The following is a 27971-nucleotide window of genomic DNA, read 5'->3' as shown; positions in this document are numbered from 1 at the left end:
ATATATTTAAATTTCAAGCAATCATTAGTGAAACAAATGTGCTAAAAAGATTCCACAAGAACATATGTGATCAAGTGTTTTGATGTGCTCACACTGAATGAGTTCATTTTTTATATTTTTTAGAGGGTATTAGGAGAGCATCATTTTTAACACAATTAATATTACACAGCTTCTAGACAAGACATTTGTGGAATGACTATCTTGTATAAACAAATTATGTAGCTATATGTCACACCCTGTGCAATAACAAGGTCATAATGACTAAACTGAACCACATGATGTAGCCTAGTTAAGGCGATTGAAATTTTTAATGATTCATTTAATAATTAACTAATTTATTAATAAAAGGAAAGCAATGTTTTACTGACGTTTATGACTAATCTTAAAACTACTCTTCAAACGTCATCCATCTGTGGAAGCTTGTTTCTGACACTGTAAAAAAAATAGGCCAGTTTACATCTCGGAATTCTGACTTTTTTCACCCTCAGAATTGCATCACGCATTTTGACTTTATAACTCGTAAATTGAAATTAAATTTATATATTTTTTTTAAAAAGTCACCTTTTTAATTTTTTATTTTGTGGCGGAAACCTACAGTCTATGGGCGGAAACAAGCTTTCATCAGGGTGATTTATCCTATGGATTTATCCTTTGACCTGTCATAGGTTAGAAAACGACATTACCCAAAATGCATCGATACGATGACTCGCCCACTCTGAGGGAAGTCTACTCTAGTTTCAGAGCTCAGTAAAACAGCTTTATTGAATGCAAAACCTGCCATGGCTGAATCGACTGTGTGCCCTCCGTTTAGACTCGGCGAGTCTCGGTTTGATCAGGTAAATATCAATCCGACCCAGTCCATTTACGAATGTGAGACCTTCGTGTTTTTGTATCTGGTGGATTTCTTCAGGCTCACTGCAGACGGGTTTGACTTTGGAGACAGAATACTTCAAGTGAATTGTTTAAGGGGAATCGGATTTTGCTGCTCGAATGAGCTGCCGTTTACTTTACTCGCTAAAACTAAACCAAATCAAATCCTAACAGTGCACTGCAGTGTTCGCTTGTTCCGCCTCCCTCCCTCACACTCTGGTTCAGTGACAGTCGCATTAACAGTGACCTCTGTTGGTGACATAACTACTTTGCAAAATGGGATAAATTATGTTGTTGCCTAGAATACACATTTTTAGATTATTGGCAGAAATACAATAGTATATCCTCAAAACAATGGGTCAGCACTTTAAGTTAATTTATGTTTATGTATTGTGCTATAGCACCCAAAATGCCCATATAGCTACAATATATTTTTTAACTTCTTGTGAAAAATGACGACAGTACATGCACGTCTTGTACCAATTGAATACTGTTGCTATGGTTACTTCATAAGGCGTACCCGATTTAAGTGGCCGGTTGCATAAACTGCTTAGACTAGTCTTACAAGTTAGTCATAATTTTTTCTTCAAAACCTTTCATAACTTTTTAAGGTCAGTTACGTAAAAAGATTTTAATCTAGTTTAAATCTGGAAAGTAAGACTGATTACACCGTGGTTAGCTGCTCGGCACGAAACGGAAAAAAGTTGCGGTAGTCTTTTCTCCCTATACTCTAGCTAAATAATGGTTCCAAAAGCGGGGTTTCGCAGCGCCATTGAAGAATCATTTTTGTTTCCCCAAGAAACCTTTGAGTGAACAGGTCTTAAAAGTGCCATTTTTTCTTGGTGCAAAAAGCATTATGATAATCTAAAGAACCTTTTTTTCCACTATAAAGAATATTTTGTGGAATGGAAAGGTTCCATTGAACCATTGATGCCAATAAAAAAACTTTATTTTTAAGATTGTATTGACGTATATCCGAGTGAAACGGATTTTCGAACTAGAAAAAATGTAGTGCTTGTGGTTTGATATTGCTGTGATGTCATGTGAGTGACAGGTTGTCCCGCCCTCGCGCCAGTAAAAACGTCATCAGAGAGAAAAGATAGGCTTGTTTGAGATGCGCCTTGCCTCGCCTGAAATGTAGTCGAGAGTAGGCGGCTGCAGTGAGAGGAGGAGTGAAGAAAGCGCAGGCAAGCCGGACAGATCTCTCTTCTCGCAGTGGATCATCAGAGACCTGTGAGATCAGGCGGATATCGCGGGATTCACGCTCGTGCACGGTGTGGCTAATAAACTGGATGTAATTTAAGTTTTGTTGCTTATATATGAAAATAAATATAATGAAGACACCCAAAGTACTTATTTAATTCCATTTTAAATAGGCCTACTACGTGTTTATCAGTCATTTTTTCTTTAATACAGACATGTGTTTTTATTTAAAGAAAATCATAAAAATTACATCACATAGATCACACTGTCAGAGAGTTTGGGAATATATCCACACATAATTTATACACATAAAACATGATATCAGAGTTTTGAAATCAAACATTTTAAAAAGAGAACAATACATCACGGTTGTTTAAACCAATGAGCATTAAGCTGTGTCGTCAGCAAGTGGTTTCCCATCATGCTTTTGATCAGCGCAGTCGGTGGAGAGCAACTGCGCGCGACTGCAGAATCCGACACGTGCGCCTTGCGCTCGCGAGAGTTTTTTGACATACGTCGGCATGACATCAGAGCAAGGCGGACCGCACTCGGACACATTGACATCACATGCATCTCGCGCTGATCACCGGTGATCGGTTCTGCGCAGATTGTGCTCATCTCAAACAAGCCTGATGTCTCTGCAAGAGGGAGGGGAAGTTATTTTTGATTAAAGATTACAAGGATAAATGAGTTTTGCAGAAAATAATGAAGTCTATGGTTAAAAATATTTTATAATAAATACTGCAATATTCCATCAAAATAGGAATTTAGGAATCGTCTATTTTGTTTTCATTGTCAGTATTGAGATTCCTTTATTTGTCATTTTCATGGTGTACATAAAAACGAAATTGTGTTTCACACATCCACCACTCAGTAATTCAGTGCAATAGTAACTAATCAAAAAAGCACAATTTAAATATAAATATACTAAAATACACTAGAAAAAGAATAAAAGAATAAAATACATAAATAATTTCAAATCACGTTCTCTGGTTAAGCAGTCTAACAGCTGTGGGGAAAAAGCTATTTAATAGCCTACTAGTTCTTTCTCTGATACTTCTGTATCTTTCCTTCTGTTATAAGTTATACTGAATAAGATACCTTCTGTATCTTCTTATTCAGTATAACTTAGTGGTTATGTTTATGCAACTGGCCCCTGTTCGCAACTTCTGTCTAGTATGCCCTGATTAACTTGTAATCTAACTCTTGTGGCTACATTATATAGGCCTATCTTCAACAAAACACAGCCACAAAAGTATATATAGTATATACACAAAAGGGTACACACACACTCACACAGTGTTGGGGAAAGTTATTTTTTAAAAGTAATGCGTTACAATATTGAGTTACTTACAAAAGTAACAAACTTTTGCTTAGTTATTTTTTTATGAAAAGTAGCTAATGTTAGTTTTGCATTAATTTTTCTCTGGGCTGGGCTTGCTTGTTTGTTTTTTAATAACAATATAAAAGGGCGCAGCTCAAACAAACCTTTCAGTGGTTCTGTTCTGTCATTCTGAATTGCAAAAGAATAGGAGGCAGGAGAAGACTTACTTAAGCAATGAAAAGGAAAAAAAAGAAACACAAATGTGATGTTAAAGTCATTTTAGTATGGTTGAATTGGAGCATCGAAGGTCAGAGGCAAAGACTTTGGTTAATTTTACAGTTTTTATTAATTTTGAGGAATACTGAATGTGTTTTTGTGCAAGTGAGGTGAATAAATGCATGCTTACTTTTGAAAAAAGTAATCTGATTATAACTTGCATATATATATATATATATATATATATATATATATATATATATATAACACATCGACATCGTGTTGGGGGTGACGCATTATAAGTAACAAAAGTTACGTAATCAGATTACTTTTTTCAGAGTGACTTTTTTATATATATATATAAATATTTCTTGTATGTAAAAACTATATATTTAGAGACCCTTTGCAAACATTTTTTTTTTCTTGACAGTCTTTAGTGGTTAGGTTTTACTTGAGGTCAGGCCCCAGACCCTTATAATTCACACCCCGGCCTCATTTTATTCTTTTCAAACTTCAGCATCAAATATGAAGAGATAAAGCATCGTCAACTGTTTTGTGCCAAAGCAAGTTCATTAGCAACACTACTCTATTAAAACATGTGGAAACTCGAACATTCACTGCGACAAAAAACAATTTAAGCCATTTTATATGCATTAGTGACTCAATAACTTTAACCTCAGAGGAAGAGGAATTGAGAGGTAATTTATTTATTCATTTATTTATTTAATACAGATAATTCACATCTGCTGTTATTGCTCTAGCGGATATACCGTCCTTCATATGTGTAAAGGGCCGCCTGTTAGATGTGATAAACAGAGAATATGTTGTGTGCTGCTTTGAAATCTTCAAATCTTTCTCTCTCACACACATTTGAACATTTTAATTGCATTGGAAGAAGTTTTTTTAGGTCTACAGATCAGCCAGCAGCAGTTGGTGCGCACGCATAATGAGGCGGACACACCTGGCGTGCGAAAACAACTGGTTCGGCCCTGGTGTCAGAGTCTGCTTCAGCAGCTGACTCCCGCATCTGGAGAAAGTTTCTGGGACCTCAGAAATAATTTGTTGAAAAATTTAAAGAAATTGTGAACATATGATTATTAATAATCATGCTTATTATTCTCGGGAGAACTGTTCTTGTTTCACACAAACCTGCCCCTCAAGATGAGTTGCCTGTAACTTAGTATTTTTTAGAATTCATTGGATTCTTTAGGGGGGAATCAGTTTTTTTTTCTTCACACAATAAATAAATAAACAAATCAATCTAAACAATCGCAAGCTTAAAATTAAGCAACAAATAATACAAGATAGTTTAGTTTATAAGATATGGTAGTTATAGGGTTAGTGCAAATAAGCTGCGACAAATATCTGATTATTTGTCATTGTCGTTTTAAAATATAATGCCAAATGCCTTAGATTATCACACAATCCCATTTTAAACAGTTAAATAGATCCACTACTATACTCAGTAAAAAGGAAGACATAAAATACAACATTGTCTTACTTTTCCTATGTTTCCAATGCTGTATTTATCTCTATTGCATTTTTAAACTTAACAAACCAGGTATGCACTGCACTGCAGATGTTTAACTTACAAAATATATTAGATGATATTATTAATATTCTTTAAACAAGTGTGTTTTTATGATGATTTTACTTCTTTTATTGCATTCTCTCCTCAACTTCTAAGATCTTTAAACGATCTATAAGCCTTTAACTTCCAAATGATTTTTATGAGAAAACGGAACTATTTTACAAGGTGACAATTTCGTTTAAATCCGTTCCATGTGATTCGTATGAAAACCCACGATTTTTTAGGGGAAAAGCAAGCATGATGGTCCTCCCCTAAACCTAACCTTTAGGGGAGCATAAGCAGATTGTATGAAAAATGTATATGAATTAGGCACCAGTTCACCAAAATGTAGTTCTGAATTGCCATGAGAGCGTTTTGAAACTCCCAACATGTTAATGGAGTGCATTTTATTGGTTTATTTCTTGATGTTTCCTTGTTACTTCAGGGTTCATTTTCTGGCAGATTAAGACACTTCTTGAATGTGATCGACCCTCGAACGCTCTTTGTTTCAGAGGTAAGCAAGAGTCTCCTTAAACCGTAAGCCTCAATTGATTTGATAGTTTATCTGTGAATGCTGTTTTCTCTTTTTTTATTTTAGAAACATTTAAATGAATGTATGAAACTTCTGGATCAATTCAAAAATGGAAATCTGCCTCCAGGTGTAACTAATGTACAGGTAAGATTGGGGCCCATTAAAAGTATATTTGGTACACTCCTAAAATAATGGGGGTTTTCACAGTGATGCCACATAAGAACTATTTTAGATTCCCCAAAGATCCTTTCTGCAAACAAATCTTAAAAGAACCATTTTTTTTTTTGTGAAGAACATTTTAATAATCTAATAATCACTATGAAGAATGAAAAGGTTCCATGGATGTAAAAGGCTATTCATGGAACCATATATGCCAATTAAAGAGTGTATTTAAAGAGTGTGTATAGCTAATGAGAATGTAAGCAGAATAGAAGAATTCAAACAATCAAATTATCAGAATTTGACAGTTCAGTTGTAAAGAATGTTTCATGTACAGTATGTTTCATGCATGTTTCTCTCTATTTTTCGCATAGCTTTGGGAAGCACAGAAGATTAAACAGGTGAGTGTGAACAGTGTTGAAAGCCTTTTTACGGGTTCCTATGATGAAAGAACCTGCTCAAATCACTCAACATCTTCGTGCGCAGTGTGACACACACTCGCAAGCTGTGGTTCTGAATAGTGGTGTAATGAGAGGAGAATTGCGGAGAACCTCAGCATGGTAATTCTCCCATCAGTCCGATCTCACCTCTTATTCTCTCTCGTTTTCTCCTCTTCATCCTGTCTGCTGTCTGTGGATTCATTATGTCCTCAGGCCATCATCCATCCAGACACAGGAGAGAAGATCCCCATGCCCTTTCGCATGTCAGGTAAGGGTGTGAGTGTGTTTTCCGTGTGTGTGTGTGTGTGTGTCATGGGTGGTAGGCAGTTTTCTGCTTGTTACCAGCTCTGGAGACTAGAGGTTGGTGGTAGGGGGTCTCTCTGGACCGATCTGTTGGCAAAGGTCACACTCAGCTGGGCTCTGATTAAACCCTCTACCTCCTGCTGTCTGGAAGTGTTGTTGGGCCACTCAGAAATAGGAGTATTTTAGTCTTCTGTTAACACTACTATTTAAAGAGGGAACAGATAGGGAGAGACCTGCCTGACAATTATGATGGCTACCTCTGAACAATGCTATCTTTATGAGTAATGAGGATTTTGTTAATCTGTTAAAGGTCAGTAATAAAGTCATAATGTCATATGAGAGACTATAATTCTGATTATTAAACCAAACATGGCTTGAAATGTACTTCTGTGGCCTGATCCAGCATATTCACTCATCTGTCTAAATCTGTGTTAGTGAGCACTTCTCCTTTGCCAAAATAATCCATCCATCTCACAGGTGTGGCATATCAAGCTGATTAGACAGCATGATTATTGCACAGGTGTGCCTTAGGCTGCCTGCAATAAAAGGCCACTCTGTGCAGTTTTATCACACAGCACAATGCCACAGATGTCGCAAGTTTTGAGGGAGCGTGCAATTGACCTATGGCTAAGCCACGCCCCCAAACGCGATGAGCCAATCAGTGCACATAGCTAACCCAATACACTCGGACATTCTCTGCTTCCACATCCATTGAAATGCATTGCAGTTAGTCAGTTTTCATTCGTTTTTATGTTTCTTCTTGTCATTTTAAGTTTAAAATGGTCAAACGGTGTGCATGGGGTACATGCAACTCCGACACTCGGTATCCCGAGAGGCTGGGCGACGGTGTGTATTTTTTACCCTTTCCCAAACATCTCAACCGAGATAAGTGTCTGCTCTGGATTAAGTTATGCGGTAACGTTAGACCACAACACCAACGAAACGTGGATAAATTAAATAAGAATTAAACAAGGATGTCTACATCTGTTCTAAGTCAACAACGTATTTGAACGTTATCTTTAACATCTCTAACGTAACGTTAGTTTCTAGCTGCGTTGTACATCATGTCACTTAGCTTCATTAACGTATATAAACGTATGTAAATAACCCAGATAACAAATGTTAGCAATGTTGTGCTGAATGATTCATGTAAATACTGCAGTGCATGAACTATGCTGATCCTCTATCTTGTTGTCTGAGATGGTGATGGCAACGAGATGCGGTTTATCACGTTTACACTGTGACCTGTACATTTTTGCCTGGAGCTGAAGCTTTTCATCGACCTTCTCAACAATAAAATTATTAATATAACCCTCCAATGCATAGTTAATGCCCTTTTGGTGACTTCGAGATGATAAATAATCTTTCTGTCTCCAAAAATCATCAATTGCCTCCTGTGAAATGTCTCCTACTGTGACAGCTGCCATAGCGCCTGTCACCGAATGTTGACTGTTTGTCCGAGTGAGTGGAGGGGGCGTGGCTTAGCCATTGGTCAATTGGCATGCTGACTGCAGGAATGTCCACCAGAGATGTTGCCCTTGAATTGAATGTTCATTTCTCTACCATAAGCCAAAGGCGTTTCAGAGAATTTGGCGGTACATCCAACCGGCCTCACAACCGCAGACCACGTGTAACCACACCAGCCCAGGACCTCCACATCCAGCATCTTCACCTCCAAGATCGTCTGAGACCAGCCACCCGGACAGCTGCTGCAACAATCGGTTTGCATAACCAAAGAATTTCTGCACAAACTGTCAGAAACCGTCTCAGGGAAACTCATCTGCATGCTCGTCGTCCTCATCGGGGTCTCGACCTGACTGCGGTTCGTCGTCGTAACCGACTTGAGTGGGCAAATGCTTACATTCGATGGCGTCTGGCACTTTGGAGAGGTGTTCTCTTCGTGGATGAATCCTGGTTTTCACTGTACAGGGCATATGGCAGGCAGCATGTATGACGTCGTGTGGGTGAGCGGTTTGCTGATGTCGACGTTGTGGATCGAGTGGTGGCGGTGGGGTTATGGTATGGGCAGGCGTATGTTATGGATAACGAACACGGGTGCATTTTATTGATGGCATTTTGAATGCACAGAGATACCGTGACGAGATCCTGAGGCCCATTGTTGTGCCATTGTTACAGTATGATAATGCACGGCCCCATGTTGCAAGGATCTGTACACAATTCCTGGAAGCTGAAAACATCCCAGTTCTTGCATGTCCAGCATACTCACCGGACATTGAGCATGTTTGGGATGCTCTGGATCGGCGTATTAAACAGCATGTTCCAGGTCCTGCCAATATTCAGCAACTTCGCACAGCCATTGAAGAGGAGTGGACCAACATTCCACAGGCCACAATCAACAACCTGATCAACTCTATGTGACGGAGATGTGTTGCACTACGTGAGGCAAATGGTGGTCACACTAGATACTGACTGGTTTTCTGACCCCCCAATACAGTAAAATTGCACATTTTAGAGTGGCCTTTTCTTGTGGCCAGCCTAAGGCACACCTGTGCAATAATCATGCTGTCTAATCAGCATCTTGATATGCCACACCTGTGAGGTGGATGGATTATCTCGGCAAAGGAGAAGTGCTCACTAACACAGATTTAGACAGATTTGTAAACAATATCTGAGAGAAATAGGCCTTTTGTGTACATAGAAAAAGTCTTAGATCTTTGAGTTCAGCTCATGAAAAATGTGGGCAAAAACAAAAGTGTTGTGTTTATAATTTTGTTCAGTGTACATTCTTAGTATTATTCCATTATTGAATCAAGGACTTTTTTTTCTCTCTCCTGAAATCATCTCCTTCCTATTCCTTGTGTTGGCACATTTTTTTCCTTTTTCTTTCAGGTTTTGTGCCCTTTGGTACTCCAGTGGTAGGTAAATGTGGAAAAAAAATTCAAAATTTCCTTGTCTTGGTCACCAAATGTTAACATGAAATCAATGTCAAATCACTCACTCCTCAATTTATAGGTTGTGGGACTTCTTTTACCCAATCAGACATTTGCTTCCACCATCTTCTGGCAGGTATGGTACACACGTGTTTTTCTGGTCTTTATGCTTGACTTTAACCTCAAGCTCGCTTTACTGTGAACTCATTCTCACTGTTTCTCACAGTGGCTGAACCAGAGTCACAACGCCTGTGTCAACTACTGCAACCGTAATGCAACTAAGGTATGGTGAAACTAATGTAATTTTGAACAGTACATACGACATGGCATATTTTATGTTTACATGCAAACTAAAGTTATTAAAAAGAAATGAAACGAGTGTTGCAGAGATAATATATTTTGTAGGCCAACCCATAAGTTAGCATCACCCTGGTTCCCTCGACAAAACCGGATCTTTACATTGGTTTTTAGATTATTGCAGAAAATAAGCTCTGTGACCAACACAAGTTTATGATTCTTACGCATTTTGTTCATCATAATATTCTTCACATATGAACACAACTTTTTGAGGCCTAAATACAAGTAAAAAGCTGAAACTAGGCTATAAAGGAACTGTACCACTGTCACATGACTTAAACGCCATCAACACCATCAAGCTTCTAAAGACTCTTTCAGTTTTAATTTAAAAAACATTTTCCCTGAAAGTTTGAGGTAGAATAGTTTGCAAGAGCGTGATTATAAACACACCGAGACTGTGAAAGCGGACTAGTGAGTAGATGGGTTTACCTGTTCAACTTGTCCTCAGCAACCCATTTAACCACTTGTTAGCAACACAGTTTAAAAAGTATAAGCATTAAAAAAATCACAAGATGGTATTATGGATGTATTTTATGTCATAAAATAAAACATGAAAATGTCTTGAGATTGTTAACCACAGACCATATTTCAGATATTTAACCAAAAGTCCATTAAAAAAATCCATTGACTTCAGAATTTTGGAACTGGACGTACTAAAATTCAAATTATACTGTGTTGTATCATCTTATGAATAATCGTAAAAACTGTTATAACACATTATAATACTTGTGGTTATAACTTTTAGGAGTAAGGTAATATAAAAACACAATGAACACCATGTTATAACCACTTAAATTATAATGGATTATAGTTCCCATAGTTATAATGGATTGTAAGTCTCACATCTTGGCATTGCAAGTTATAGCCCATATGTAATTAAAAGGTATTATAGCTGTTGTTACAATCGATGATACGATACAACATGTAGGCTATGTTTTGTAATACTTTACAATAAGGTTTCATTTGTTAATGTTAAGTTACATTAGTTAACATGAACTAATGATGAACAAAACTTTTAGCAATTATTAATCTTAGTTCATGTTAATTTATACATTTACTAATACGTTTTCAAATCAAAATTTGTATCTGTTATCATCAGTTAACAAACTGCACTGTGATCAACAGTTTTATTTTTATTAACTAACATTAATAAAAAGTAATAAATGCTGTAAAATCACTCTGATTAGTTCAAGTTAATTAATGCATTTACTTTAGTTAGACCTAACAAATTAGACCTTATTGTAAAGTGATACTCGTTTTTGTTTTTGTAAGGCATTATTCATGCATTATAATGCCGTAAGAGTACACTTAAAATGCATTATAAATACAGGCTTCATGGATAGTGTTACCAAAAATGCCATAATAAATTAAAATTTTAATTAATTTGTTTTGTTTTGTTTGTTTTCAGCCCACACCAATGTCTACATTTTTCCAGGGTTATCTTGGTGCAGTCAGCAGTGCAGTTACTATTGCAGTGAGTTCACATGTCTACTACACAAAATTGTATTACGTAACTTGATGTGTAGAAAGAATTCTCTTTTGAATCTTAAATTTTGAATTGCCATTTCACGCTAACAGAGATTATATCCATGACTTTTCTAGTACTATGTGAATTTAATTTTAATAAGCAAACTGATGGAGTCTAATAGCATCACATAGGCACACAGAGCCCGATGCTGTATTTGACTTTGCTGAATTGCATATCCTTCTAGTCACGCCCATGTGTCCTCTAGAGCCAATTAGCTGCCCTGCTGGGTGGCAGTTTGATGCCCAGGGGCATGACAAGCAGAACCATGGTGACGACAACTACAAATGGCCCCATGCCTGTGAGAAATGCGGGAGGGGGGCACTAATTAAAACTACAATCCCTCTGAAAACCCCTGCTGAGAAGGGAAGGGATGTGAATGGGTTATGTTCTCAGATGTTTGTTAGACGGGCTCTCAGAGATGACCAGAGACTCACAAGGCGAGACCAGAAACAACTTGGCATAGCCTGTCACGGCCTGTCATAAAGCCCACTGGGAGTTTTTTAAGGTCACTATGAAAACAAATGTGTATTCATTGTCACCATAACGTCTTTGACTTCACGTGTAATATTTGCCATATTAGATTAATGTAAGATTTCATTGTTTCATTAGGCACATGTTTCTGTTTTTCATTTGTGTTTGAATTTGAAGACATGGAAAAAAATAATCAGTTGTGTTCATGGGCGCTTAAAGTCGAATAATTAAAAAAAAAAAAAAAATTGTTTTCTAATAAAAATGATATACACACTACAGTTCAAAAGTTTGGGGTTGGTAAGATATGTATATATATATGTTTTTGAAAAATTGTTATCCTAACCCAGGATGCATTTATTTGATTACAAATCAGTAGAACAGTAACATTGTAAAATATTATTACAATTAATTTTAAAATAGATATTTTATCATTTTTTATATATTTTAAAATGTAACTAATTCCTGTGATGCAAATCATTACTCCAGTCTTCGGTGCAATATGATCCTTCAGAAATCATACTAATATGATGATTTGCTGCTCAAGAAACATGTATTATTATTATTATTGTCAATGTTGTAATAGTATATTAGTAATAATAATAATATATCAGTGTTCTTAATATTTTTGTGGTACATTTTAAGGTCTCTTTTATGAATAGAGAGGTCAGAAGAACAGCATTTATTTGAAATAGAAATATTTTGTAACACTATAAAAGTTATTACTCTCACTTTTGTCTCTCACTCATATAATCAGTTTATATGCCTCTGCTGAATAATTATAAGAAAAAATCTTACTGACCCAAAACTACAAATGTAAACATGTATCATGTTAAAAGTATTTATAAAAAAAAAAAAAAAATTAAAAAAACATTTTTTAAAATAAAAATACTAAAAAATCTCACCACATGCCACAGATGATAATGGCAGAAAGTAAATCATTATTCTAATCATTTTTACGCTTGTAATTCATGTGTGCAAAAAAAAAACAAAAAAAAAACACACATTTAAAAAACATTTTTTAAATAAAAATACTAAAATTAAATGTAATTATGTGCACAGGTGGGGCTGAATATTCTTATTAAGAAAGCTGAGCATTTCAGTCCGGCTACAAGAATCCTGGTCCAGAGGTTCATCCCGTTCCCTGCCGTTGGTATGTGCATGTGTGTGAGAGTGTATTTATGTACGTGTTAGCGATTAATGTGAGCTTGATTTCCCGCACCACTTACTCTCCCCTTATGTGTTTATGACAGAAATCAAGCAGCGGCTTCCTGTCATGTGGTCTTGCTAAACTGCTGATTAGTAAAACATAAAATGATTGATTCTGTAATGTACGATATTAATTAATGCATGCCGTTTTCTATCAGCTCTTTTGCTGTCTGAAAGCTCACGTCTTTGCATTTGTAATGACACTCAATTTCTAAATGAGCATTGGTTCAGACTTTCATTAACCCTCGAGCGTTTGTTTATTGTTGTGTGTTCTCATGTTGTGTTTTGACTGATCCTGTTGTCAGAGGGGGACGCTGCTGAAATGTTATCTCAGTGTTCCATTAGCGTGCTGAGGCTCAAACAGGTCCAGAGGGGCTGAGGGAGACTGTCCCACAATGCCTTGGGGATCCTTGGCTGTAATTAAATTGTTTTCGTCCCCCACCCCACCCCTTTAATTAAATCAGCAGGTTCCCCCCTCACCTCTCTGGACTGGAGTAACGGGACCTTGTTAGCTCTCGGCTGCCGCTCTCTAATTGGTTAATTAGGCCTAAAGTGCTCTCTGTGTTAGCACTGGGCTCCTTGTCTCCAGGCCGCCATGTTGTTGTTGTTTTTCAGTGTTTAGTTATAAAAGGCAATTAAACACAGCTAATGAAACGCAGTGGAAACATATTTGCCTTGGATTTTATTTTGCTTTAGTTTTTTGCGTTCACAATTATTTGTGATAATTTGATGTAAAACAGCATTCGTGTATCATTTTTATTAACCTCAAAATGATACACTTGGAATCAGCGCCTATATAAAGACAGTTTATAATGATTTTTGGCATCAATATGGTGACCTAAAGCAGGGCTTCATTCTTTGTAAAATTTAGTATGCATATGTTTTTAATTGTTATCCATACATTGTGTGTGTGTGTGGTTAATTGGCCTGGGTCTGAACCCCTCAGAGGTGAATAGCTATTTCCTCACCCAATTAACTCAGCCCCACAACACTGCAGCACTGAACACTGATAACTCACAACACAAGGTCTGTAAATTAAAAATGCTTCAGGCTTTCTTTATTTCTCTGTTCACACACACACACACCAATCTCACCACATGCCACAGATGATAATGCCAGAAAGTAAATCATTATTCTAATCATTTTTACGCTTGTAATTCATGTGTGCACTTTGACATGACCATATGAAACTATTTGTTTTATATCCAGTTAACCCCTCTTAACGCAGACGTTCCAGATCAAGAATGTTTTCCAGTTTTGATTGCATTTATTTCAATATTCACAGGCGGTGACTCTCTAACAGATTATTAGTACTCTAATTTGTTCTGTTAGTTCTATAGTTCTGTTAGTTTAGTGCATAGCAGTGGGGTAAGATGTGTCACCCCCAATCTAGCAAATGTATTGCTAAAAACTCTGCATGTCAAGGTAAAATCAGCAATATATATATATATATATATATACACTCACCGGCCACTTTATTAGGTACACCTGTCCAACTGCTCGTTAACACTTAATTTCTAAGCAGCCAATCACATGGCGGCAACTCAGTGCATTTAGGCATGTAGACATGGTCAAGACAATCTCCTGCAGTTCAAACCAAGCATCAGTATGGGGAAGAAAGTTGATTTGAGTGACTTTGAACGTGGCATGATTGTTGGTGCCAGAAGGGCTGGTCTGAGTATTTCAGAAACTGCTAATCTACTGGGATTTTCACGCACAACCATCTCTAGGGTTTACAGAGAATGGTCCGAAAAAGAAAAAACATCCAGTGAGCGGCAGTTCTGTGGGCGGAAATGCCTTGTTGATGCCAGAGGTCAGAGGAGAATGGCCAGACTGGTTCGAGCTGATAGAAGGGCAACAGTGACTGAAATAACCACTCGTTACAACCGAGGTATGCAGCAAAGCATTTGTGAAGCCACAACACGCACAACCTTGAGGCGGATGGGCTACAACAGCAGAAGACTCCACCGGGTACCACTCATCTCCACTACAAATAGGAAAAAGAGGCTACAATTTGCAAGAGCTCACCAAAATTGAACAGTTGAAGACTGGAAAAATGTTGCCTGGTCTGATGAGTCTCGATTTCTGTTGAGACATTCAGATGTTAGAGTCAGAATTTGGCGTAAACAGAATGAGAACATGGAACCATCATGCCTTGTTACCACTGTGCAGGCTGGTGGTGGTGGTGTAATGGTGTGGGGGATGTTTTCCTGGCACACTTTAGGCACCTTAGTGCCAATTGGGCATCGTTTAAATGCCACGGCCTACCTGAGCATTGTTTCTGACCATGTCCATCCCTTTATGGCCACCATGTACCCATCCTCTGATGGCTACTTCCACCATGTCACAAAGCTCTAATCATTTCAAATTGGTTTCTTGAACATGACAATGAGTTCACTGTACTAAAATGGCCTCCACAGTCACCAGATCTCAACCCAATAGAGCATCTTTGGGATGTGGTGGAACGGGAGATTCGCATCATGGATGTGCAGCCGACAAATCTGCGGCAACTGTGTGATGCCATCATGTCAATATGGACCAAACTCCCTGAGGAATGCTTCCAGCACCTTGTTGAATCTATGCCACGAAGAATTGAGGCAGTTCTGAAGGCAAAAGGGGGTCCAACCCGTTACTAGCATGGGGTACCTAATAAAGTGGCCGGTGAGTGTATATTAGCAATCATGATAACTCTCAGAACAGTTTTAGCTTCTTATTGAATATGGCAGTGTTCATGTATTTGGTCTTGGCGGACTAGATCTGCTACACTGCTGCTGCAGAGCAAGTATGGATTTTCTACTGCTAATAGATACACAATCATGCTGCTGTGAGCATGTAAGATATATAAATCCCGTAGCAGATCTACTGTAGGCAGGTGGAGCTGGGGGAGGTGGAGGGTTTCTGAGGAACTCTGAAAGGACTAGCTTACAGCAAAGAATGAACCAGACTATTTAAATGGTAGGCAAGCAATCTCATTGGCTGCAAGATCAGCAGAGGCCAATCAGCTTGTACCATGTGACTGAACTAGATATGGTAACATTTTACAATAACGTTCCATTAGTTAAGGTTAGTTAATGCATTAACTAACATTCATTAACAATGAACGATACATTCATTACCATACTTATTAATATTTGTTAACATAAGTTAATAAAAATACAACTGTTCATTGTTAGTTTGTGTTGGTCCAGGTTCATTAACTAATGTTAACAGAAACAACTTTTGATTTTAATAATGTATTATTAAATGTTGAGATTAACATTATCCTAGATTAATAAATGCTTTGGAAATATTTTTCATTGTTAGTTCATGTTAACTGATGTGTGGCAGTAAATGGTAAGTTGTCTTCTGCTAAATAAGGACTTATGTTTATATTTTTTATTTCAAATGGAAATTGTTAATGTCTTCCCAGTGATTTATCTTTCCCTTCACGTGACAGCTTTCCCCTTACAATTTTTTTCTATGGTCCAACTTTATAGAAGCTTTCTTCTAATTGAAAGGATATATTCTGAAATATAATTGGGTATATTAGTTCTGTCTCATTTCTCCTGGCCTAGAGGACAATTTAAAAATTAAATTGCACAGCTTACCCCATTATTCTCCCCTAAGTTAAACAAATGCACTGCAACATTCATCCATTGACTGCCTCTTACATTTGTGTGTGTGTTTTCTTGTTTCAAAACGTATCAGGGATAGTGACAGTACAAAGAGAGTCAAGTTCACACGATTCTCTCTTCAATCATAATCAGTTGTCTGTGTTGGATCCAAATAAGGAGAAGTTGGGCATCAAATGGAAGTCCCTTTGTTTTCTAACTGCAATTCTATCTTCATTTAGCAAGTGCCAATGTGTGTAATGTTTTGCTGATGCGTCACACCGAGCTATCAGAGGGCATCAGTGTACTGGACGACAAAGGCAATGTGGTGGGCACCTCAAAGCTGGCTGCCAGGCATGTGAGTATGGACATTTTGCATGTGTTAACTTAAGGGAAAGGTTGTTAGCAAATGACAGAGATGAGTTCTGCTCTGATAAATGTCTTTTTGTTCAGGCTTTGATGGAGACATCCCTGACACGTGTCGTGCTGCCCATGCCTGTTCTCCTGCTGCCGCCTTTAGTAATGGCCATACTGGAGAGGTCAGAGAAAATCTTGTGAATTTGATATTTCAGACTTCAGAGTTATTTTTACAGCACCGTCACCTCGGGAATTCACACACTAATATGAACCATATGTCCTGGTATATTTTTATTTCACAGTTTGATGTGAACACATTTGTGTATGTGTTTAAAGGAGTAGCTAACATAAAAATTAAATGCAAAATGCCACACAAAAAAAAGATGTTTGGATGTCAAGCTCAAAATATGATTTATAAAAGTTCCTTAACAGTGGACAGTTGTATTCAGAAACATACAATATGCTTCAGAAGCCATAAAATCACAATAAAATCTTGCCCCTTTACCACAGCTCTTAAATATACTTTGTGCAACTTCAATATTCTTATTTGATTGGTCAGAATGACTTAAGTTAAAAATATAGTTAAAATAGTCACAGGTCACATTGACTACTGTCAGCATTCTACAAAATTTTGTTTTGTTGAAAGAAATGAATAGTTTCATTTAGAAAGGTGCATTAAAGGTCCATAAATTATTAAAAAGTGACTGTAAAAACATATATAATGATACAAAAGATTTCTATTTCAGAAAATCAGCATATTAGAATGATTTCTGAAGGATCATGTGAAACCGAACATTGGAGTAATGATGCTGAAAATTCAGCTTTGCCAGCTTTTAAAATACATTTAAAACAGAAAACCTTTATTTTAAATTGTAATAATATTTCAAAACATTACTCTTTTTACTGGATTTTCAGTATGATAAATACAGCCTTGGTGAGCTTCAGAGACTCCTTTCAAAAAATTTTAACTGAGCGCATTTAACCAGTAGTTTATCTACTTTTATGACACTTTGGAATGAGATTTTAGCTCTTATATTAACTATATATTTAGTGTCTGACTATCTGTCCTGTAGTAGGCTATGTGACATTGGAGTCCACATTAAAAATCTCTGATTTTCTTCCATTTAAACTTACGTTTAAAGAAGTCTTAGGGAAAATGTTTGGGAAAAAAAGTTTTATAACTACTCAAATTGCTATGCTGATAATATAATTCCTTTTATATCAAATTATATAAGGCAAACACTCATTTTCACTTGCTCTGTGACTTCTGGGCCTCATTGTATGTATGGGATGGACTCTTCAATAGAATTTGTTAGGTTTTATGACTGATAGACTATGTTGCAACCTCCTCAAATTCTTGCTGCTCTGATTCACAGGTGTGTACGGTTATGTGTGTGTGTGTGTGTAGGTGTGTCTGTGTGTGAGCAGCAGTAAATGGTGAGTTGTCCTCTGCTATGCTGACTGTCAGCTCACCCTCACTGGCTCTCAATGGAGCAAGAACAGTGATGCAGGAGGGTCACTGCTTTAAGAGTGAGACCGAGTGGCAGGGGTATCCTTGATTAATTAGAGCGCTGAGTGGAGTCTGTGTGATATATGTGTGGTGTTTCAACCTTTCACCTATTTCTCTTGCTTTGTCCGAAGGCAGCTGCTTTGCTGAACAGTCAGCGGCTTTATTGACGGCATTTTTACATGAAGGTACCGCCTAATGGTGCCGGAAAGATCGTGGTTACGAGTTGAGCGCACATGAATGCCAGAACAAAGTCGGAAATTATGAGTGAGAAACGTAGGATTTTCTTTGAGCTCCGAGTTTACGAGTCGGGTGTATGTGAGAAACATTGCGGAATCAATGGAATCAACATGTGTTGACGGTACATTTTCATAAATTTATCAAAAACATAAAAAGCTAAATACACCTGATGTGCATTCTTTGTTCTTCATTTTCTAGAAGTAGAGTTAAATAATTGTAATAATATAAAAAAATAATTGATTTAATTGTGAATGCCATTTTTACTTTGAAAAAAAATAATACCTTTGCCATCTAATACCCACTTAAAAATAATCTTCAAAAACACTAATAATTTAATAAGTCAAGTCACCTTTGTTTATATAGCGCTTAATACAATACAGATTGTTTCAAAGCAGCTTTTTACAGTGATGAACAGGAAGATAATAATCAAAGATGCAAACAAAATTAAATTCCGCTGTTAAGCAACACAATAGTGTGGATAATAAAACTGTTAAATATAATCTTTAGCTAATCTCAAGATGAATTTCCAGTTTTTACACTGTAAGTTCACTTGTAGCATTTAAAATGGAATTTAGTTTTTAGTAGCCTATTAGTTTACATTGTTTAAAAAACAAACAAAGAATTGTACAGAAATTTTACGGCCATTTATCGGTTCTTGTTCGTAACATGAAAATAAATATCGTGCATCCCTAATATCGTAAGCAGCAAAGGATACATCACCCCGATCAATTCATCTTAGTGGATTAAACATTGAATTCCTATGTGTATATTTGGTGTGAAGTCAGCACTACGGTTTGCTCTCTGTCACTTCAGTTTGGCTTTGACCTCTTCACGTAAGTGTGACAGATGAGTGATTTATTTAGAGCAGTTGATGGACACGATAAAAGGTCTTTAACGTACTTTGATCCTTCTCACCGCAGCTTTTCTCTCCCTAACATACACACAAGCATGCGCACACAGAGAGTGTGTCTGGTGGCCAATTAAAGCTCATCATGCGTATGTGTTGATGAAGTCATCATTAAGCAGTCGCTGGCTTCATTAAAACAGGGCTACTCTGGAGAACTCCTGCAGAGCATGCTATCCCACAACCCCCCACACACACTGCGGCCAGGGAGGGAAGGGGGAGGTGTCAGAGACCAATCACGCACAGCAGTTCCTAAGTGTCAGCGAGCCAGTTCAATAACAATAATGGTGGGAATGCTCATGATTTTCAGAGTTCGGTGTGTGTTCTGCCAATAACGTGTGCATTTGTGTGGGTGTTTGTGCATTAGGCTCCCTCCACTGCAGAAGCACCCTCGTCTTGCGCTGCCTGTTCATAGCATGGTGTGTCTCTCTGCATTCGGCCTGGCGCTGCCTGTTGCCATCAGCCTGTTCCCCCAAAACAGTCAGGTGAGCGCTCGCACACGCCTCCCTCCATCCATCCATCCGCTCTCGCTCTCCCTCTCACTTTCTCTCCGTCCCCTCTCTTTGTCTGCCATGAAGACGGTTATGGTTTAAAATGGTGTTTATTAAGCTGTTCATCCATATGGTTACTGAACTGCAGACATATGTGCTGCCAACTACTTCTATTCCTCTCCCACCCCTCCCCTCCTCCTCTCCTCTCACTCTCTCGCTCCCACTTTACACTTTTCCGAGGGTTCCAGACGAACGCTCCCAAAAAACTCCACTCCTGCCCCCCCCCCCCACCCCCACCTTTTCACACCCCACAGGATGTCTGTTTCAGATTCTGCCTCACACACTCACACACTCATTGCCATCTGTTTCTGAGCAAAATATTGCAAGTTTTGGCCCTGGTTTGGATATTTACCAGTGCTCGCTGCTTCGTTTTAGCTTTTTATGATGGCAGAAGTGTCAGTTTTGACTGTGAAAAATGCTCGAGGCTGGAAAGACATGGCACACTTTTAATTCTCATTTGACGAAATATTTTAAACATCTTAATGACTTAACGATTGCTGTGAATGGTTGTCTCACTGTAGCCAAAAGATCTGAATCTTAATGTCAGTACAAAAATAAAAACACTCCGTAATCAAAACAGCAGATTCATATGAGGTGATTTTATTTTACAACCTTATCCTGCCGCTTTTTAATATACGTGTTGTTTTTCTGTTCCTGCTGAAGCTGAATTAAATGAATATAATTGAGAGATAAATTAGCATTTTAATAAAGATTTAATGGAGCTGTAAACGCTGACCTGAAGAGTGTTTTGACTGCACCTGCTTTCTGTCTCTCAGATCCACGTGTCAGAGCTAGAGCCAGAGATCTCTGCTGCAACAGAGTGCAAGATCCTGACCTACAACAAGGGTCTTTAACCAGTAAATGCTTGACACCTAGCAACTAATGTCTTTGTCCTTCACTGTAAAACTCTAATGCGAACAGTAAAAATGCAAATTTTGATTGCGTCTCACGGGATTGTTCCTGCTGTGTGTGAATCCTCTCCCAGCCACACACAGAGGCAGACTCACACCATAGTGCTAATCATCCTCTTGCCTTGTACTTGAACATGGCAGTGGCAAATAGAGGATATTTGAATTTCCCTCTGATCTACTTACAATTTTACATAATTATCAGCCTTCTCACACAAACAGTTCTGTACTAACTGCCTGTAACTATAATGTTTGCAAAGTAATTGTCTCAAAACAATAAATAACCAGTTTTGACATTTTAAACTGTTGTAATTAGGAAAAAATGTTGTTTACACAGAATTCAGCTGCCTTTGTGTTATTTTCTCATAATTCCTTTACGAACCACAAATCATTCTCAGAATGAATAGGAATGTAACTGAAATTTAAAAAATATAATAATGCATTCACAAATGAAAAAGATATATAAAATATATATTCTATGTTATGATCTATATTACTTAACCTTATTTGTTACATTTTTGTCATTATCATATTAATTTTGTTTCTCTTTTTACTACAGCAACTGTAGTCTGAGGAATGCGTGAGTGTGTGTGTGTATAATGTGTGTGTATATATATATATATATATATATATATACAGTGCTGTCAAATCGATTTATCGGGAATAATCGCGTTTAACATAAGATTTTGTAAATATGTGTGTATGTGTATATATATATATATTATATTATATATAGACATACACACACATACTGTGTGTGTATATATATATATATATATATATATATACACGTGTGTGTATATATACACATAAATACACACACACAAATATATACACAGACTTTTAATGTTAGATGCGATTAATGCGATCACGATTAACCGATTTGACAGCACTATTTATATATATATATAATATATAGCAGAATATGCACCATTGCTACAGAAAGATTATTCTATAACTGTTTAATACAAGTTAGTGCTAACATACTTTATAAGACTGGATTTTATCTACAATTTTTTCAATGCATTAGGTACAAGCACTCAAATGTACGATAAAATCACATGCTTTTGCCTTTTGGCTTTGTTCGAGGAAATGCATAGAAATCCTTTAAAACATTATTAGCATGGTTAATGAATGGAAACAATGCACACAAGTCTACAATTCCTGCTTTACTTTCTTCCTCTTCCATCCATTCGTTCTATTGTTTTTAGATGATTACATCTCTTCTTTTATTTGGATGTGTTTGAGTTCCTTTGACAGGGCTGTAAAATGTTTCCTGTAAACTTCTATTTTATCGTTAGATCCATCGCTAGAGTGAGGGAGTGGACCTGTGTGTTTTTCTACCTGGTTGTCACGGGAACAGATCACAGTGGGCAGTAGTGAGGAGAGACATGACATGAAGCCGCATGTAGAATCATTAACCGTGCTAGACTGCCATACACAGAAACAGTTGCACAACATGCACACGACCGGATTAATGAGGGTAACATTGGTGCTTATTATTACCTTTTTGTTAGTTTTTGCTTTAATTTCAAAATCAAGATAAAAATGGTTTTATGGGGTTTTGCCTAATTAAAATTGGATTTCCTGTGAGCACAACAGTGCCCTGTAAAGACAAAACATCTTGTCAAAATCGAGTTATGACCGAATCAGGTCTATGAGAATATAATCTGTCCTGTGACAGACAGAACTGGCTTATCTATTCTCATCTTCAGAAAAAAACAATAAAAGAATTATCAAAATATAGCTACTTTTCATAAAATACCATTTTCGTTGTTCCAGTGTTGGTGTAGTTACTTGTAGTACATGCACCCACTGTGTAGTGTCACACTTGCACTTGTCATATATTCAGTAATTTGTCATAAGATACATTTTTCTACTGCATCCTTTCAATTTGCAACAACATAACATAGTTTGTTAACCCAGAAGACTGAGTTCTTGCAGCGAGCAGCCAAGCATGTTCCACTAGAGTGGCTCTCTACATCAACAAGCTTTTGTTTACCTACCATGGGTTCTCCATTACACCACTGTGCTTAAAGCAGTTCACACTGTAAAAAAAAAAAAAAGATCTGTGAAATTTACCTAAAAATATTAATAATCATAAAAAACCTGCAGCTGTGGTTGCCAGAATTTTACCTTAAAAAATATGGTATCAGCAATTTAAGTTTTATAGATTGAATTTAAAGGTGAACTAAGTCACTTTTTTACCTTAACCGAACAGCTTTGGAGTCATTGTAATGTTTATATTACTGATTTCGTGTTGAATGGTGGTCGTCTCGCACCCCCCTGGTGCCTGTGAGCCGCCGGCCTCAGTGTTAGGAAGTATCGTGTGATATCAGGTCTCGCGAGGTAACGAATTGCTTTACGGCAAAAAACAGATGTGATAAAATTCTGATAAAATGAGCATCAAACAGAAATAACCCGGCGCCGTATACATGTGGTGTTCGAGGCGCACATACAATACAGACTGCCGACAGTTAAACAGGGCGCGCGCAGCTCTTAAAGGGGCCATACCTTATTTCCACTCGTTACAGCGTAACTGACATCCTACTGAACAGGTACCGGTGTACAGGGGGAGGGGATCCGGCCATGAGTGCGAGCCATCTCTCCGCGAGTGCTATTCACGACAGTACAAGTACTCCACAGCGACTCTAGGGGTCGCTGTTTGACAAAAACGGAATTCCTACTTAGTGCTGCTTTAAAGGGGCTATATGTAAGAATTTTCATGTAATGACTCAGGACGTTTTTGCCGGGAAAATCAAAAGGATGTGATGTTTATGTCTGTTCATTGACACATGAAATGAATGCTTATAAAATGTTCAGGATAATTCCAAAAGAGCCGTTCTGTACTGTAATGTCAGTGTTTAATGCAAAGAAAAGGGATTAATTCAAACTATAGTCTCAAATATACTTTTTAATCAAACTATCGTAACAGTGTAATTTTAATTACATCATCTGTCAACATTATGCCGGTGAATTGCAGAAATTGTGCAAAAATATCCACATCGCTATGATCAGATGCTTTCTTAAATACAAAGTTCTGTCATGAAACTAGATGGTGCAAGCTGATATACAGGTCCTTCTAAAGGATATCGTGATAAAGTTCATTATTTTCCATAATGTAATGATAAAAATTAAACTTTCATATATTTTAGATTCATTGCACACCAACTGAAATATTTCAGGTCTTTTATTGTTTTAATACTGATGATTTTGGCTTACAGCTCATGAAAACCCAAAATTCCTGTCTCAAAAAATTAGCATATCATGAAAAGGGTCTCTAAACGAGCTATTAACCTAATCATCTGAATCAACTAATTAACTCTAAACACCGGCAAAAGATTCCTGAGGCTTTTAAAAACTCCCAGCCTGTTTCATTACTCAAAACCGCAATCATGGGTAAGACTGCCGACCTGACTGCTGTCCAGAAGGCCATCATTGACACCCTCAAGCAAGAGGGTAAGACAGAAAGAAATTTCTGAACAAATAGGCTGTTCCCAGAGTGCTGTATCAAGGCACCTCAGTGGGAAGTCTGTGGGAAGGAAAAAGTGTGGCAAAAAACGCTGCACAACGAGAAGAGGTGACCGGACCCTGAGGAAGATTGTGGAGAAGGACCGATTCCAGACCTTGGGGGACCTGCGGAAGCAGTGGACTGAGTCTGGAGTAGAAACATCCAGAGCCACCGTGCACAGGCGTGTGCAGGAAATGGGCTACAGGTGCCGCATTCCCCAGGTCAAGCCACTTTTGAATCAGAAACAGCGGCAGAAGCGCCTGACCTGGGCTACAGAGAAGCAGCACTGGACTGTTGCTCAGTTTTGCATGTCATTCGGAAATCAAGGTGCCAGAGTCTGGAGGAAGACTGGGGAGAAGGAAATGCCAAAATGCCTGAAGTCCAGTGTCAAGTACCCACAGTCAGTGATGGTCTGGGGTGCCATGTCAGCTGCTGGTGTTGGTGCACTGTGTTTTATCAAGGGCAGGGTCAATGCAGCTAGCTATCAGGAGATTTTGGAGCACTTCATGCTTCCATCTGCTGAAAAGCTTTATGGAGATGAAGATTTCATTTTTCAGCACGACCTGGCACCTGCTCACAGTGCCAAAACCACTGGTAAATGGTTTACTGACCATGGTATTACTGTGCTCAATTGGCCTGCCAGCTCTCCTGACCTGAACCCCATAGAGAATCTGTGGGATATTGTGAAGAGAAAGTTGAGAGACGCAAGACCCAACACTCTGGATGAGCTTAAGGCCGCTATCGAAGCATCCTGGGCCTCCATAACACCTCAGCAGTGCCACAGGCTGATTGCCTCCATGCCACGCCGCATTGAAGCAGTCATTTCTGCAAAAGGATTCCCGGCCAAGTATTGACTATTGAGTGCATAACTGAACATAATTATTTGAAGGTTGCCTTTTTTTTCTTTGTATTAAAAACACTTCTTTTATTGGTCGGATGAAATATGCTAATTTTTTTAGACAGGAATTTTGGGTTTTCATATGCCAAAATCATCAGTATTAAAACAATAAAAGACCTGAAATATTTCAGTTGGTGTGCAATGAATCTAAAATATATGAAAGTTTAATTTTTATCATTACATTATGGAAAATAATGAACTTTATCACAATATGCTAATTTTTGGAGAAGGACCTGTAGGTCCTTAACTGCTTGCAAGCACATCATTCTCTATAGAGCACAGCTGATTGGTTCCTGCTGTATCAGTAGCCATTAGCCAATTAGCTCGTTGCTCAACCTTCAAATACTTGGTCAGCATTTGCTATAGCAACGCTCTTTCAGAAACCCTCCATCTTCCCCAGCTCCACCTGTATAGATCTGCTTCAGGTAATTCATGTATATATTGTATTGTATAAGTTCCGTACTTGCTCTGCAGCTGCAGCAGCAGCGTAGCAGATCTGTTCCGCCAAGACCAAACATAATCAACATTGTAATTGTAATTATTGAGAGGGAAACTCGCAGCACATATTTACTCATCTAAATGTCGCTCTCAGCAGCGTGGATAGCGTCAGGATGTCGTTAACAGTATATTACTGTAAAGGTATTTCCAACTTCTTTTTACTTATAGCAAAGAACGAACAAGAACTTCCTCGTGAGTAAATTAGGCCTTGAATCATGTTCAGTCTCTTGTACGTTATGTGACTGATTTGGCCATCCGAGACTCGTATCACTATGGAGGGTGTGCATGAGCTGCAGTTCACCTAACGACCACCGGTGTCGCTAATAACAAGGCTTTCTGAATTCTACATGTAGCCCCTTTAAATAAAAATAAAATAAAAAAACTTCTTCTTTTTGCAAAGTGAATCACAAATAGCTTTTCCATAAGTTGAGGGAAATACTAATATACAAAAGGTGCACACAAATGCAAAACACCGTCATGGTAACACACAATACTAAAATAATGCAATGGACATAAATTTAACAACATAAGATGCAACAAAACCCCATTGTACATAACTGATAAGAAAACTGAATAAATGTTCAATGAAAAAAACATTAAATGTGAGCTTCAACACAATTCTGGGAATGTCAGTTTTCATTTTTTTTTTATTAAAAAAATTTATATTTAACAATATTTTAATGTTAAATTACATGAAATATCTCAGTAGACTATTACAGTTTTTCATCGTAAAGATGAAAAGGAAGATACGATCATCTTTTTTCCCTATTGTGACACATATCCTATAAACGGCTTCTTGAACAAGAAAAAAATAATGTAGATTGGGATTCGATTTTGTCCATCAGGAATTGATTGAATGGTTGGATGGTTGTGGTTTGCTATTGGTCGTTCTCAAGTAAGACAGTTTGCCCCGCCCTCGCGCCAGTAAACGCATCATCAGTAGCTATTTTGATTAAAGATTACTAGAGCACATTGATTAAAAAAAAGTTTTTTTTAAATTTTGATTCGATGATGACTTAAGTTTTTACTGTAGCATTTTGTCATTAAAATATAAAATTAGGATACATTTTACTAAGATTATTCAGTTTTTGCGATCACATAAAATGAAATGCGTGTTTGCACTCTTTTGTGTCGCGTGTGCACAAACAAACATCCATCTTTTTATCAGTCTTTTTACTTTCTCAGAGGAAAGAGTGCTCTTAGGGAATGCAAGGAATGTGTGATGTAAAGCTACAGAGGATGTGATGTGTGCACCTGCACACAGGATTGGATATCTGATGGCCTCAAAACAAACCTACCAAAACAATCTTTTTCACCCCATCTCAATTGGCTCTTGTCGTACTTGACAGTGATACTCGGGTGTCATCAGTCTGTGCATTTCACTCTCACAACCCTTGCTCACTCTGCAGGCTCAGGGTCAAATGTTGAGGTGAAAGGTCACCTGTGGGTTCGTTTAACACAATCTTCCTCTGTGTCTTTTGACAGGAAGTTAGCAGGGTGAGATGAGAGGAAATTTGCCGGCAGGCGTTATCCCTTTGTCTGAGTGTGTGTATGTGTGTGCAAACATTTTAAAAGAGTAAAGTTGTAAAAGAGTAAAGAGTAAGTTATAAAAACATATATTTACAATCAGTGAAGTTAAAGTATATATATATATATATATATTTTTTATAGAACAATAAGGTGTGAGCTACAAATGAGGTTTGTCTCTGAAACATCTTTATTAATTATGGACATTTTTTATCATGTTTTTCTTGAAAAGTATAGGTGAATGAACACTATAAAGAAGCTAATGTGTAAATTGGCAAACATTCATTTGTTTATGACTCCAGTAGAATGATCAAGGACCTGCATACATCAGCCTGTATTTACCAGTAGGCCTACTGAATGACAGCACGCAAATTACTCACACATACACACACGCGCACACACACACACAC

At 37.6% G+C, this 27971-nt stretch overlaps 1 protein-coding gene across 2 annotated transcripts; it reads left to right on the top strand.

Annotated features, from left to right (window-relative positions):
* Positions 1-713: 713 nt before the first annotated feature.
* On the top strand, positions 714-22827 carry sfxn5a (sideroflexin 5a). 2 transcript variants are annotated; one of them, XM_056248027.1, is made up of 14 exons: positions 714-836; positions 5629-5697; positions 5782-5859; positions 6249-6275; positions 6528-6582; positions 9468-9493; positions 9591-9644; positions 9735-9791; positions 11274-11339; positions 12924-13014; positions 16903-17018; positions 17114-17199; positions 20036-20153; positions 22429-22827. In XM_056248027.1, exons 1-14 carry the CDS (start codon positions 780-782, stop codon positions 22438-22440), a joined length of 912 nt encoding a protein of 303 aa, XP_056104002.1. In that variant the 5' UTR covers positions 714-779; the 3' UTR covers positions 22441-22827. The 2 variants fall into 2 exon arrangements, with proteins under 2 accessions (XP_056104002.1, XP_056104001.1); XM_056248026.1 differs by lacking the exon at positions 22429-22827 and adding an exon at positions 20996-21578.
* The last annotated feature ends 5144 nt before the right edge of the window (positions 22828-27971 follow it).

The sequence above is a fragment of the Rhinichthys klamathensis genome, unplaced genomic scaffold (assembly GCF_029890125.1).
Source record: "Rhinichthys klamathensis goyatoka isolate OS25496 unplaced genomic scaffold, OSU_Roscu_1.1 h1tg000053l_1, whole genome shotgun sequence".
Taxonomy (NCBI): domain Eukaryota; kingdom Metazoa; phylum Chordata; class Actinopteri; order Cypriniformes; family Leuciscidae; genus Rhinichthys; species Rhinichthys klamathensis.
The sequence above is the reverse complement of the archived record's forward strand: the minus strand, read 5'-3'. Positions and strand labels throughout refer to the sequence as shown.